Genomic DNA, 16,388 nt, shown 5'->3' with positions numbered 1-16,388 from the left:
ACGGATGTAGGTTAGAAAAGATTTTTACTTCGTTCCCTACCGATCCGTGGGTTACTGCAACAATCGTCATGCCTGCAGGCATTAATCCCTACACCCCCAAGAATTCCTAAGACACAAATAAGGGTATATAGTACTTAATATAGGCAGGTACAAGTATACACCAGACATAGCGGAAAGTGCTATCCCTGGATTTTACATGATGATGCTTTAAATATTTTCTAACCTATATGATAATACTCTTTTTTATGTTACGAGTCTATACTCTACAAATAAGTAACAGAAAAGAGTGAAGACAACAAACTTTGTAAAATTTAAGAAATAATTTATTTCCCTAGAATACAAAGTGAAAAATGAGAAAAATGAACTTACGGTTTTACAAATTAAATCCAAAAATAATCCAAGAATTAAAAAAAAAAACACAAGTCCTATCAATACAATGTTTAAAGTGAATCTCAGTTCAAATCCCGATGAAGTTAAAGATGGAAGTTGATGACGTACGTCTATAATAGCCAGCGTTGTACTGATGTGTCAGTAGTCTCTTGTTGAATCACAGAAAATATTATTCCAGGTTTTGAATTCCGTGTAAATTCAAGTGAATGTCTTTGTTCAACAAATAATTTAGAGCACCTTTATATTTCTAGGGAAAGAATCACTTGAATTCAAATAATTTGAAGAAAATAAAAATTCAGTCCACAATGGTCACAACATAATGCAACTTAAACTGTCAGATGTTAAAGCACGACTGATAGAATTTTTATCATAACATCAGTTATACGACTACTTAAGACGCAAAAAAAGATTCCCGGATGGGAGTCAAAAGTTCATCCTTCTGGAAAAAATAGAAGTTTGCTTACGAATTGACACGCGCTTCAATTGTCACATAGTCCAAAAATGAACTTGACTCAACTTAATGATTCTTACTCTGAGAAAGAATTTTTTTTAAAAAGCTGTTTACCAAGGTCAGCAACTAGATACAATGTTTCTATTATTAGGTATTTACATCAATGAAATAATAATAAAAATTAATCAAATCAAACAGAACTGAACTTAATTCTATAAAAAAAATCAAGTCCAGTAAACAATATTACATTACAATAACATGTAATGGAATAAAAAATATTTTAAAACTAACAGACAAGCAATTAATTTAAATACACATAACACTAAATATATAATAATTTCTGCCTGTCGTCTGTCATCGCGTAAGATCCAGGGATATTTCTGTCTGTCTGTATCTTTATAAATAAATATATATATATATATATATATATATATATATATATATATATATATATATATATATATATATATATATATATATATATATATATATATCACAATTCACTGCACTTGCTCAGATCTGCAAAATTATTTCATTATTTTTTTCGCGTTAACTTGCTGATTTTTATTCTTCAAATTTTGTGTACGTCTTATCCGTTTACATCAATGCTATCTATAATTTTCTTATCATAAATTATGAATTCATGACGCAACTTGGGAACACAATGGCTATATTTTGCTATTTTGATTCTAATACGTGTGCAGTTCTCAAAGCAAGCTAAAGGACTTCTTGGTACAATCGGAAATGAGACAACTGGAACTGTGACTTTTTTTGCGGAATGTCCTTCAGTTTGGTCTCCATCCGTCGACGACTATTTTAACGAGTTTCTTTATTTCAAAAGGAGATAAGCAAAACGGCTCTGCCTCGAACTCTTCTATCATTAAATCTCTGAAGAATATGCCATCAAGTTTTTCTGTAGAACATATGTCCCCAACTTTGTCCAATCCACAACACCTGAAACATGCTGATACTTCTTCTACATTATAATCAAAGAAGGTTTTATCGTCTGTTGTGACATCTACACTGCCTATTCCATTTTTCTGGACCGTTTCGTGTCCAGACAACTCCCAGAGAGTTAAAGGTTTGTTTACACTAGGCTTTCTTTTAGAACTTATTGGAGTCAAATAGTCATCGATGTCACCATCATATTTTTGCCTAAGGGAGGTTGACTTATTTGTGTCCTTTATAGAACTCGTATATCTTTGTGTTGCAACCATTTTATGACTTTTTTCATGTGTTGGTATCAATGCTATCTGCTGAGACACTGCCTGAAGTTGGAAAGGCTTTTCTGTAGACTCATTTTCCTTTCTAGGCTTCCTCGGAGGCAGATCAGGTACCGGTGAAGTTCTATCTGCATCGCCATTTTCTCCAGTTACTACATTATCTTTGCTTTTTGTCTGGAATAATAAGTCATTTGCATACATTGGCGTAGCTGGGTCTTTCTGCAACGATTGCTCTGACTCGCCGGATGTCACTTGACCTGAAAAAAGAATTGAAATGCAAGATGTTCTTATTTGCATGAGTGCAATCGATTCCTTTTTTCGGGGGTTGTGGTTGTGGCCTTAGGGGTGACACTGTCCTACTTGACCAAAACAGACAGTCCGTTAATTTCACATAAGTGCTAGGGTTTATGAATAAGGCTGCATATCCTTGATGCAATGTCTTAAACAGGTATTCGCATAAAATGACAACATTTTAGGATCAAAATAAAATAGAAACTCAATAAATTGCTTACCTTCTCTCAAATATATATAGTCTTCATTTTGTGAGGAATACTTTAGGTAGATAAAGCACGGGTCATTGTCGATGCAGAATAGTTTTTCATGTATACACTCAAGGTCAATTCCAACTGTCCAGGAGAAGAAGTAATCATTTATTTCTTTGAGAACACTCGGACTGGAAGATGTCAACAAATTTACAAGTTCCAAGTCCAGTTGCTGAAAATCATCAGGAATGACAAGTATGTGTTTGCAATTTAAAGTGTCCAGTTGAGTTACAAACCCTACGTAGACTGAAGTTTTCTTGAATGATATTACTTCAATTGGCGTTGTCCCAGAATCCAACAGAAATCTTGCTTCATTCTCCGACTCTGACAATATGTCTGAAAATTGAACTTTATTTTCCATTTTAACAGTTTTTGGAAGCCTACTGTTCTCCAAATCCCTTAAATAAACGGAAGTCGCCACAAACTTTCCCGCGCAACCAAACGGCAAAGAAATAGTATTATCTCCAGTAAAACAACTTAAGTACTGTTCGTTGTTTGAATTATCCTTCACAATGTTGAGCGGCCAGAGTTTTGTGCCTCTTGTCAGCTGTAATTTTCGTCCAGTCATCATTGTGGTTGTTAGGTCATGATCAACAGTCACACAAAGTGGAAAGGCATCTCCGATCTGTCAATAAATAAAATAATGGAAATGTAGATATCTAGATTTCAGATGCCCTTTCTCTAAATATTACACATGAGAATGCTGAGGGTTGGATATTTCCAAAAGTCTTTACTGTATCGTCCGATCATGTTTGGCTATCAGGGCCCAAGCATTCAATATGTGTTGATGTATTAGGTGTGTAGACGCTGTGCACGGTATGGGCTCTCAACTACAGAGTGTAGTTCTTTGTATTTTATTCACATGCTCTCTCTGTATCTTTTATGCGTAAAGAACAACATTCCTTAACGTTTATTTTATTTCTCTAACTGTAATTCTTGCTGATATCGATGATTTTGCAGCCACAATTTTTATTTTCCGTGCCAGTATGCTTTTTATTTAATTGTAATAAACATGTAGGGTACTGCAAAGTTGTATATTTCATTTTTTAAATTGTTATCTTTAAAAAGAATTAGGAAATAAATAAAACGGAAATCAAAACTCGCTGGCATTAAAATGAGCAACAAAAATTAAAAACGAAATCATAACTTATATATCAGATATCCATGTATAGGCCAGTACGTTTTGCGAATATGACTCTTCTCAATGAAATGGTCAATAAATTATAAATTAAACACTGAATTGGACGAAATTAAAATAAAGAATATACACATCGAATGAAGAGTGATATGTCGTATCAATGGCAAATAATGCATGATTTACCGAGCGAAAACAGGCTAGTGTAGGCAGATATGACTACCTGGTTACGATGCCCATGTACGACATAGATTATACTATGAGATGACTATCTGGGTACGATACCCATGTACGACATGATTATACTATGAGCTGACTACATGGGTACGATATCTATGTACGACATAGATTACACTATGAGATGACTACATAGGTACGATGTCTATGTACGGCATAGATTATACATGTACTATGATACCCCTAGTTGAAATTTTATCTGTTAATAATAATAATAAAAATAATAATAATGCTTTATTTATAGAGGGTGACTCATTAGTCAAAAGACTATTCTCCCTTGAGGCCCTCTTAAGGAGAGTATAACAATGCGCATTATACGAAGATAGCAATAATTAGTGTTTATTTTAACATGTTTAGTATTAAAATATTAAATTCCATTATCTGTTAGAAACACATACATGCTCATGATATCTTTTCTTAAATACTCTAATATTTTCAGCAGATTTTACATGTAGTGGAAGCTTATTCCACAGAACTGTACCAGAGTATTGAAAACTCTTTTTAAATTGCTGTGTTCTTGGTTTTGGTACTAGAAGGTTTCCATGTGATATTGATCTCAACTGGTATTTTGTTGAGAAAGGCCTGAATAAGTCCTGAAGATACTCTGGTGCAGTTCCATGTAGACATTTATATAAAAGAACTGCCTTGTGAAAATCTATCCTGTCATATATTGTGAACCATTTGAGTTCTGTAAATAGTGCTTTTGAGGGATGATCAACAGATGCATCTAAAATTACACGTACTGCTCGTTTCTGAAGTTTATAAAAACTGTCAAGCTCAGATTTAGCACAGTTTCCCCATACATTAGAACAATAATCTATTGATGGAAGAATGTATGACTTGTAGTATAGATTGCTAGTTTCCATAGGTAAATATTTCTTGATTCTGCTGAGAAGGGCAATTTTGGATGACAGTGTTTTACAAAGCTTATCAATATGGTCATTCCATAATAAATTATTATCTACAGACACACCTACAAGCCTTTCATGTTTGACATTTTCTAATGGATGATTATTTATTGCAAGAGATAGTTTTGGGTTCCCTGACTTGTGTAGCTTTTGTGATGTCCCCAAAATCATACATTTTGTTTTACCGTCACTAATTACCATCCTATTTTGTTGTGCCCAATTTTGGACTCTAATAAGGTCTGAGTTTAATCTCATTAGGATAACTTCAGTATCAGAACTAGATGTATACAAGGTTGCATCATCTGCAAACAAATCTGTATTTGTGGATTCATTATTTAATGGTAAATCATTGATATAGATAAGGAAGAGAGAGCCCAAAACTGAGCCTTGAGGGACTCCTGAATGAATAGTGCGAGTTTGAGCGCTAATATTGCCAATGCTTACTTGTTGAGACCTTTGGTTTAGGTATGATCTAAACCAATTTAAAGAAGGATTGTCAAACCTGTAACAGTTCAACTTTTGCAGCAGAATTTCATGATCAATAAGATCAAAGGCTTTCTTGAAGTCAAGGAAAGCAATCCCAGTCATATATCCATTATCCATTTCCTTCAGCCAAAGATCAATTAATTTGGTACGTTCTGTTTGGCACGAGTGGTACTTTCTAAATCCTGATTGCGTTTTATGAAATAGAGAGTATGTTTCAAAAAATGTATAGACCTGAATGGCTACATGTTTTTCAAATAGTTTTGAAAATACAGGTAGAATTGATATTGGTCTGTAATTTCCTGGATCCTCCTTTTCTCCTTTCTTAAAGATAGGTGTAACCTTTGCACATTTCAATGTTTCTGGAAAATTGCCACTCATTATACTTAAGTTTATGATATGCGTTAGTGACTTTGTTATTACTGGTGCAGCAATTTTAAGAATTCGAGGACCAATCCCATCCAATCCAGAGGATTTATTAATATTCACCTTAATTAGCATATCAAAAACATCAACTTCACTAACATTGGCTATTGAAAAATAATTATCACCAGGAATTTTAGCTCTTATAAATTCGCCAAATGTGGGTATATGAGAAAGCTTGCCAGTAACTTCTCGTGGGTCGGTGGTTCTTTCCAGGGTTTTCCCGTGTTCTTCCTCCACCATTAATACTGGCCGCCATGTATAGCCTATCGTGTGCTGAAAAATGGCGTTAAACCCCACAACAACAACAACAACAGCTCTTATAAATAATAGAAGAGTATCAAGTTCAACTGGGCTGTTAGTCTGGTTCTGAATACTATTACTGGAGATGCTTATGAAGAAATTGTTGAACATTTCCGCAATGTCTTGTACAGATGTTGCTATATCATCATTTTGCTTAAATCTAGGGGGAAGACAACTGTTCCTGGGTGGGTTCAGCTCTTTTAGATGCTTCTACAATGTTTTGGTACTCTTACTTTCATTAATAGCCTGTTTATAGTAGTTCTCTTTTGCCTTATCTATCAGGTGCTTAGTTTTATTTCTCCACTTTCTGTAGCGTTTCATGTCTTTTTTCTTGTGGAAATTATCTCTTAGGTGCCTAGCCTCATTGATCTCAGGGGTAATCCACTTGGGTGTAATTTGGTGTTTAATCCTTTTTGTTTTAATTGGGGTATGCTTGTCTAAGGCTGCATTGAACATCTGATACCATTTGTCCAAAGCTGTGTTGACATCAGCTATATTGCAGACTGATTGGAAGGGTTTGCAAACTAAATCATTTAAGAACATTTCCTCATCGAACTGTTTGAACTCCATGTATTGTATTTCAATGTGTTGGCCATTTTTAGATGTTTTTGGAACATGTCTAGTTATACAGACTGGGTAGTGGTCACTCAGCGCATACACTGGCACCTTAATTATACTTATGTTTTCAGGTTTATTAGTATAGACATGATCACTGATAGTAGCAATTTTATCCGTTACTCTAGTTGGGGTGTTATTTAATTGAGTAAAGTTGTAAGTTTCAAAGCTACTTATCCATGTTAATCGTGGAGTTTTCATGTAGTCAATGTTAAAATCACCTAATATGATAATTTCTAAATCTTCCTTTAGTAATGCTTTTTGAATTTGAACCTCAAATTTATCAATCCAATCAGCTGTGGAACTAGGTGGCCTGTAAACCGAACATAAGAGTATTGGCTTTGATTGGGCAAGGGTTACTTGGATCCAGATGCTCTCTACCCTAATAGACTCTAGATCAACACGTCTGTTATAACTAATGGAACTGCCTACATAGAGAAGAATACCCCCACCCCCCATGGATTCTCTATCTTTTCTTTCAAAGTTGAAGCCCTGTATTTGGAGAGCCAAATCATCAGTATCATCCGAAAGAAAGGTTTCACATAGACCTAGAATATTGACTGATCAAGTTTACTTTAATATTAACTTTATCTCATTCAGTTTAGGGATGATGTGTTGAATATTTAGGTTGATTACTTGCAGACCTCTTCTGAGGTGCCAAAAGACATGACAATTTTGATCAGAGGATTGACTTTCAGACAAGGTAGTATGCCATGTATTGTTTTTAGACTTGACAGAGTTCTTTATATTGCCTTGATCATTTACATAAACACATGAAGAAGATAGCATAAAAGATCCATCTGTTGTACCATCACCACGTGTAGTGGATACATGAGAATGTTCAATATGAGACTGATTTACATACATACAAGAAGACATTGCCATATTAGACACTTGAGGAACCACAGAGGGGGAAGTACTTGAACAGTATCACATAGTTGTTTACAAGTTAACAAGTTGCACTTTGTACACAAATCAGATAGTGCCTGAAACCTGTTTATAGAATTATAATTATTACATTGAAAAGTCGACACATATTCTAATGCATTCTGTTGCTGGATATGTGTTGCATAGGCCTGTACATCATAGCCTTCTACCTATTGGTATGTGCACAACTTTTGCTTATGTCCTAGTTCGTTACAGAGATGGCAACGAATCTGTTTTCCATGGAGACACCGCTGTGTTACATGACCGTGCTCTCCACAATACAATCATTTGTCTGACTCATGCCTAACCCCTTTTATAAGTCTTATGTACTGGTCTATATTCCTAAGGAGATTGGCAGTACCACTGTTGGACAAGTGGATTTGGTCTCGCTGGTATAATTGTTGGTTCACTCTATTGTCTTTGAAAAAGGTTCAGTATTACGGAACAAAGAATATTTGGAAATTTTCACACAACATACTAAGGGTGTCATTTAGTTGAGTCATAAGCGCATCCCTTCTTGGCGGTAGACCTGAGATGATTATTTTACACTCTGTGTTTTTGGACCTGATGGCATACGGTAAGCTTTCATAATCATCCTCAATGCCCTTCAAAGATTGGCCATTACTGTAATTATTGCCACCAGATGAATTACAGCATGATATGGTGACATATCCATTTCCAATATTTTTTCTGTAATAGTATTAATAGTTGCACCTCTACGGGTTTTTACGTCAGTTTTATATAACCCTCTTGTTCTTATTCCTTTGATTATTGATGATCCTATGAGAAGAGATCTGTTTTTAACTATATATATATATATATATATATATATATATATATATATATATATATATATATATATATATATATATATATATATATATATATAATTGTTCATCAATACTTGTCATTCCGAATTAGGTAAAATGGTTATTAGTAATATATTTTCTTACTTCGTATTTTTAGTGCAAAAAAAAAGTAATGAAGAAATTTAGTAGGGCCTTAACAGCATATGCACTATAGACGTTATCCAGAGTCAACATCACACAGCCGGCAAGTGTCATGTTCTGTATTGACTGCTGTATCCAGAGTCAACATCACACAGCCGGCAAGTGTCATGTTCTGTATTGACTGCTGTATCCAGAGTCAACATCACACAGCCGGCAAGTGTCATGTTCTGCATTGACTCCTGATGGGATTGGTTGATGAGATCATTAAACAACCACAGTTAAATTTATTGGCACTCGTTTGTGAATTTGTTTTAATACCAGACTGATATAAAATATTTTTGGATACGATAAATAAATAAATAAATAAATAAATAAATAAATAAAGTATTTATTATTTTAATTATTTTCTATTATGTTTCAATAAAACTTTTATTACCTTTTTAGTGTCTGGTCGTGAGAATTTATTCATGCGCGCTAAGAAACGTAACATCACCTATAAATAACATTTTATTATATATATATATATATATATATATATATATATATATATATATATATATATATATATATATATATATATATATATATATATATATATAATTTATTTAAACATAGTTGACAACAAAAGGTAAAAGGTGGTGTCCAGGATATAACAGAATCTACAAAATTCAAAATGATCCTTTTGAGTGACGCCTCTCATATACAACCGCAGTAACAGTCGTATCTGCTCTGACAATATCGGTTCATATCCTGGATGCGATTTGTGTATGCCTTACAATTGCAGTGCAGTTTGCTACTTTGTTTTCCTATTTTTGAAATTATTCATTCAGCATGTTTAATAGAATAAGCTATTTTTTTTACATTCTAATTATTAACTGGACACAATTCGTCATATACTTATAACGGCCGGTCGCATTCTCAAATTCATACAGGATAGCCAGGCATGCTTTCAGTAATAATGGCATAATCATGCTGCAAAACAATAAAGAAATATATTTGCGTAATCAATGTCTATCCCATTCATGAAGTTAAACAAAATGGAAGAAATTACGGATACAGTTTTGATATTTAACAAAAAGAAATATCACATCCCCAAACATTACAGTATATCCACCGATATGGGTCATATACGCACTTTATCAATACCTTGTTGCTCCAAAAAATGTACATGTACGCAGGCCTGCTCAAACCGGCTTGTAACTAGTTCAACGTTTTAAATTACTAAACTATTTATGCAACCAAATAGGAAAGTAAAGTGAGTGAGTTTTAAGCATGCATTGTTTAACGTCACACTTACTTTGTACTCCTTTGCTTTTCCATGCTAGTCAGAGGCGTAGCTATGATATTTTGCGCCCGGGGACGAACTATAAAATTGGCGCCCAGCCCCCTCCCCGTTTAATCACATTTTTGAATATTACCCTTGTTTACTTATTATAATGTAACGTTGTAAGCCTCATTTTGGCGCCCCTGTAACTTTGCGCCCGGGGATATATGTACCCCCTGCCCCCCCCAGCTATGCCTCTGATGCTAGTACCATTTTGATTAGAAGTCTTTGGTATGACTCGGCTGGGGTTCACCCTCCCGTATCTGTGACGGACACTCTAACCACTTAGGCCATCAGAGCGGTTTCCGTGTTTAAAGCTTTGTTGGTGTATTCATAACTAAATAATATCCAGTATCATTGCTTTCTTTAATCTTTCCTTTGGATCTTTCCTTGTAACTAATTTAATCATAGATTACATAGCTCGACTCTACGAAACTCTTTGGAGTCTATAATAACCATTGTAAACATCAATGATAAGGCAGAAAATATATTCGGACTAAAGAGATGTTGACAAGAAAATACTTGTCCCCTTCTAACTAAGCTGTTCTGGTGCTTTTTTATCTTTACATTTTTAGAACAAATTTTTATCGGCAAGATGTACGTAAAAGGGGGGGTGGGGTGAGGGAGCCAAAGACACTCCTCGAATAAAGCGCCATTCGGTCAAGGGCCGGTCCTGAATATTAATAGAATTCAGCGATTAATTTCATATTATTTGCTTTAAACAGAATTGCTCTTAAGATCTGCTATGGAGGCTATTATCATTGCGCAATACTAAAAGCCACCTTTTACTGGGTGGAAGTCAGAGGCTTTGAGTAACCTTGGAGTATCAGCCAGCATTACAGGCATGGTTCATGCATCAGTACTTGCCTTGATTAGCCACTATAGATGAGGCCTCCTATACTCGTGTATCAGATATTGCTTTAACCACTACAGATGAGGCCCCTTATACTCATATATCATATATTGCCTTGATTAGCCACTATAGATGAGGCCTCATATAGTCATATATCAGATATTGCCTTTATTAGCCACTAAAGATGAGGCCTCATATACTCGTGTATCAGACATTGTTTTAACCACTACAGATGAGGCCCCTTATACTCATATATCATATATGCCTTTATGAGCCACTTTAGACGAGGCCTCATATACTCATGTGTCAGATATTGCCTTGATTAGCCACTACAGATAAGGCCTCATATATTCGTGTATCAGATATTGCCTTGATTAGTTATTACAGATGAGGCCTCACATTAAATGGATTCAGCATGTAGTCCACTAATCTGATTTCTATTCCTTTTCAGATATACAATACACAGCTCACATCTTGATGATAATATCACACTACAGAATACAGTCATTCATATAGATGAATAAACCAATTTATTCCTATTTCTAACCAAGCTGGTCAGAAAGGGCCATCTACTTAGGCTAGGAAGTATACAGCATTGAAATATATATATTTTGGTTAGGTATTGTTTTGGTGTTTTACAGCACAACACAATTAGGTTATTTAGTGCTGAGGTAATTGGAGCAAATGGTCTTTCCCAAAGGCACACCATAGTAGCTGACACAGGCTGGTCCGATGGCAAAAGGATATATATATATATATATATATATATATATATATAATATATATATATATATATATATATATATATATATATATATATATATATATATATTTCTCTCATAAGGTAAATACTCCACTATGTTAGTAAACCATAGCTTATAGGTCACAATGACCGTCTATGGTGTAAGGGTGTAGCACAAAACATACACGTTTCCACTTATCAATTTCCATGATTCAAACATAAACAGCACACCCAAAACTTGTGCTGTCAAGCGCAAAACGTAACCAAAGCTATATATATATATATATATATATATATATATATATATATATATATATATATATATATATATATATATATATATATATTGTAACAACACACACACACATATACATATATGTATATATATAACGTAACCACACACACACACACACATATATACACCCACCATTAATACTGGCCGCCATGCATAGCATATCCTGTGCTGAAAAATGGCATTAAAACCTAACAACAATACACACACACACACACACACACACACACACACATGACAATTACAAGCGAAATGAAGGTCACAATAGCTGTTGGAACTGTGTGGTACTGATAGATCCATATGCTCATCTAGTTTGATGATTCTGGCATGAACAGTACTGAAATCAATAGGAAATATAGGTCACAGTGAGCAACATTAGTGACAAGGGTAAAAGCCAAATGTGGTCATAAGATAAATGCAATTTAATATAAGCCAGTAAAATGTCAAATGTAGCTCAGTCTGACCTTGTTTTGTTGTAATGGTGCGGTAACAATAAAGATGCATACACTCATCTCGTTTTATAATTGTACAATGAACAGAGCCTGACAACTAAACTTAAAATAAAACAGATACAAGTCAGTGGAGCGCAAAATATGGATCAATGTGACCTACGTTTGTGATGAGCGTTCTTTTACTAAGTTTCATGAATCTTCGCGTTACAGAGGTGGGGGTTGGGGGCAAGGTGGCAGGTTCGCCTATGGCGCAAAATACCCTTGCAAAAGCACCGTCTTGTAATTCTTACTAATCCTGAGGTTGAGTTGTAGATGCATGGTACTTCTACTAAGATACGGATGACTTTGTAGGAGAGGGCCATGTGTGCGTAGACATGCCTTGTAACAACTGCCATTGTTGTTGCTGCTGTTGTTTGTGAGCGTAACAGTTTTTTCCCGCACATGACAGGCTACATATACTGGTGGAGAAAGAACCCGGGAAAACCTTAGGAAGAACTACCCACCCAGGGAAGCTACTGGCAAGCTTTCTCACAGACTCGAATGGTATGGTTTGTTTATAATTTAATATTTGCTGCTTACGAACTTGAACTATATATTTGCCGCCCACACTACGTCGCTTTTGTCGAGTGGCTGGTCACGTCACCGCTTTACTTAGGGACCGACCATATTTTTGTTTTTGCCCTTGATTTTTTTGGGGAGATGCATATCCTGGTTCGAAAGAAAACCCTAAAATCCTACGCAAGGTCACCGCCCCAACCACAAATACCAGCAACAACTGTTACATAACTAGTCCTTGATGTTTGGAAGATCTAACACCTTGACAAATGGCTCTCTACATTACCCTGTAATAAGTAACTGTTTGAAATACGTCCAGAAATACCTGGAATGCGCGCGCGCGCGAGTGTGTGCATATGATTTTGATTTTTAACGTAGCTTTAACAATTTTTCAGTCATATCGCTACGATGTCTGCAATGTGCCAGTTTATAGTGATATCTAGCACTGGGGCATCATGCTGCAGACATGTAGCATAATGTCTCACCCAGTAACATTATCCTGACACCAGGCCGACCAGTCCCAACACTAACCTCTTAATGCTGAGCGCCAAGCGAAGTTGCTGTTAGTACCATTTTTGTAAGTCTTTGGTATGACTCGGCCAGGGATCGAACCCACCACCTCCCGCATCCGAGGCAGACGCTCTAACCACTAGGCCACCGGAGCGGTTGCGCGCGCGCGCGAGAGAGAGAGAATTACAAAAATGCACCAAAAAGGACGGAAAGTGTAATCCCTGGATTCCACAAGAGAATGCTTGATTATACTACGCAGAATCGATATTTAATACAAATAATGAGATCATACAGGTTAGATAATCTGTAATTTGTACTCTACCGAGATTCGAATCCGGGTCCGCGGGTAAACATCATGTCAACCTAGTAATTAATTCTCAAAAAGCGAGTGTCTGCTACGTATGAGTGCATATACTACCGACTTTGTCGCATCACTTTACGGTGACGTGGGCTTAGTTGTGATGGTATATTGACTGGTGCGTGCAGGCAAGGAGATGGTGCTGTTTACCTCGGCCCTGGGTTCAAATCTCGGCAGGTTACGAATGAAAGATTCTCTGACCTTTATGACAGTATATAGTCACATACCTCTGCCACACTGTCGTAGGACTTCCTTGTTGGTTTGGAAGACATGTGTATTAAGGAACCCCTATATCCAACTGGAATATATATTTCACTTCTCGGGTATGTGTTGTGACCGCCACACTTAATACGTATTTGTACAAGCTGGAGACTGGTCTCTTTTTCTATCTTTATAACTGTATTGTTAGGTAACTCGTGCGTCTTGTCTTTTGTAGATTTTCTTTCATGTACTTTCACTATGCATGGAAGGTTGGACTCACTGATGGCCATTCGAAGACTAATTGGCAGAGCACTAAAATGCGACAGTAATTCCACCTCCATACTTTATCACTGTAGTAAAACGGGAGAATAAGAACTTGTATATGTATACTTTAGGTAAAGGTTGAAATATTATCAGCTCTACATACATGCCCCACTTCGACTCGCTACCCAACGTAAGTGGGTCGATTGGTTAAGGAAGTAAAAATAGCAAGGCAACGCCAAATTGAGTTCAGATTCGCTCAACAACTATAAATAACCTTGGTAATTTAATCTAAAAAAATGTGAGTTTCAAATGACAGAACAAAATTACATTTTATGATTTGTAATATTATACCAACAACCACAACAACTACTACTAGCATTTTTTATTATTGTATTTTATGATTGTAGTAGTAGTAGTAGCAGCATATGAAGAATTTTGTAAAGTGTTTATCATGTTGATAACCATTTATAAAAGTAGTAGTTATAGCTATACATGTAAACCATGAAATAATTGTGATGACCTTTACGAAATATATGTGTGTGTGTGTGTGTGTGTGTGATATAGATATTTAAATTTGGCTGCTGTGTTTAAAGTCCTGCTTTTTGTGGGTCATTTGTTTTGCAGAAAAACAATATAAAATATTAAATAAACACATTATTCTGAAAGCAAAAATATAAAGATGTAGAATGGAAATATTAAAACTTTACATCAAAGTTTTTTTCACGGACTTCAATTTTACAAAGAAATCTGTTTCCTCCCAAATGCTACACATTAATATATGTGGATTAGGCAAAACTTTGTGAAAATATTGATCATTATCTATCTTTGAAACTATAAAATGTGATATATTTTGTGCTCAGTAGTTTTAAGAAATTCTTTATAATGTCGTCCAAATTCCAAAACTCTGCAACACCTTGCAGTACGAGTCGTGGCAAACACCGGTTCGCGGTCAGAGCGGAAGGTATTACAGCACTTTAGTAATATGTAAACTCAAAAGTTACTCCCAACCGGGAACCCTGGGTCGTCGGTTAAAACACATTTTGGGTAGTCGGTTAAAACACTGGCCCAAGGCCCGGACTACCGAATGGCGGAATCCAACGAAGCAGCAGAGAGGGCGAACCCACCAATTTTTAGAAGGTCCTTTTTTTTTATAAACTGTTGCCTTTTACGAAAAAAAAATCAATAGCGCAAAACCGAAGTTTCTAACCGAGAGTTTCTCTAATTGTGTTAGTTTATTTTTGTTACTGTATTTTTGTCGTCGTCGTTTTTTTAAAAAGTATGCACAAGCGTTTACCCGCCCTGACACTTATTTGTGGTCGCACCCTCTCTGCTGCTATAATTAAATCATTGTTATATCAATAATGGCACCAGTTATGGAGTCTCATACAGCTAGATTAGCTAGAGAACGATTAGAAATAATAAAAAATTTGTTCAAGTCCGTGATTCTGTCAAGCAAAAACTACAAGAACGTCAAGAATCTCAAGCTGAATTTTCAGAAGGTGCAGAACAATTTTTTAGACCTGTTACAGAGGCTACCAAAGGCCTTCTTCCTTCATTGGAGCAAACCGCTAAAGCAACTGGAAAAATAGCAGAAATAACTAAGACAACAAACAAGATTCTACAAGAGCTTCCAGTTGAAATAGCTGCTGCTCAACCACAATTACAAGAAGAAATTCAACAAGTAATCGACAGCGTTGATAGTGCCTGCGAGGAGGTCAGTGATGTGAGAGATATTGTTATACCAAAACCAAAACTAGAACAAAAAACCACCAGCAAAGTTTACTAAAGAAGGTTATGAACTACTTTAAAAGAACGCTGTGGCGATTGCCGCAGCAGGATAGCAAAATCGTGATAGATTATTAGATGGAAATACCGCTGATGTTCCAGAAGGGAGATGTTTTTTTTTTGTATTTCGAGAATCTCGTGGTATAACTAGAATCACTCAAAAATACAAGGATGAATTTGAAAAATTTGAAAAACAAGACGAAGCTGTTAAAAAAAAGCTCCCTTGCCAGGAGATATATTATCATAACAAAACTGCCATTCGGTCCACCGAGTATTGAGGAAGAATTTTGCGATGCACCTAATAACAGCGCTCCTGGAAGTGGTTTTTCTACTCAGAAAAGTGGTCCCATTGCTTGTCCTAACAATGTTCTTTCTGACGTAGAACGACTAGAAATCCTCATAGGAGGGAATTGTGCTGGAAATAATTCTCCAGAAATTATTAATGAAGCAGCTGATATTTGTCGA

The 16,388-nt window shown here is 35.6% G+C and overlaps 1 protein-coding gene across 1 annotated transcript; it reads right to left on the bottom strand.

Moving 5' to 3' along the window:
- Positions 1-301: 301 nt before the first annotated feature.
- On the bottom strand, positions 302-16,068 carry LOC149808086 (uncharacterized). Its single transcript, XM_089973417.1, has 3 exons — positions 13,901-16,068; positions 2,577-3,231; positions 302-2,321 (listed from the first exon to the last, which is right to left on the bottom strand). The coding sequence occupies exons 1-3, from the start codon at positions 14,213-14,215 to the stop codon at positions 1,627-1,629; spliced, it is 1,665 nt and encodes a 554-aa protein (XP_089829543.1). The 5' UTR covers positions 14,216-16,068; the 3' UTR covers positions 302-1,626.
- Between the last annotated feature and the right edge of the window lie 320 nt (positions 16,069-16,388).

This window comes from Sinohyriopsis cumingii, chromosome 1, assembly GCF_028554795.1.
Source record: "Sinohyriopsis cumingii isolate HCF-2022 chromosome 1, ASM2855479v2, whole genome shotgun sequence".
Lineage (NCBI taxonomy): Eukaryota > Metazoa > Mollusca > Bivalvia > Unionida > Unionidae > Sinohyriopsis > Sinohyriopsis cumingii.
The sequence above is the reverse complement of the archived record's forward strand: the minus strand, read 5'-3'. Positions and strand labels throughout refer to the sequence as shown.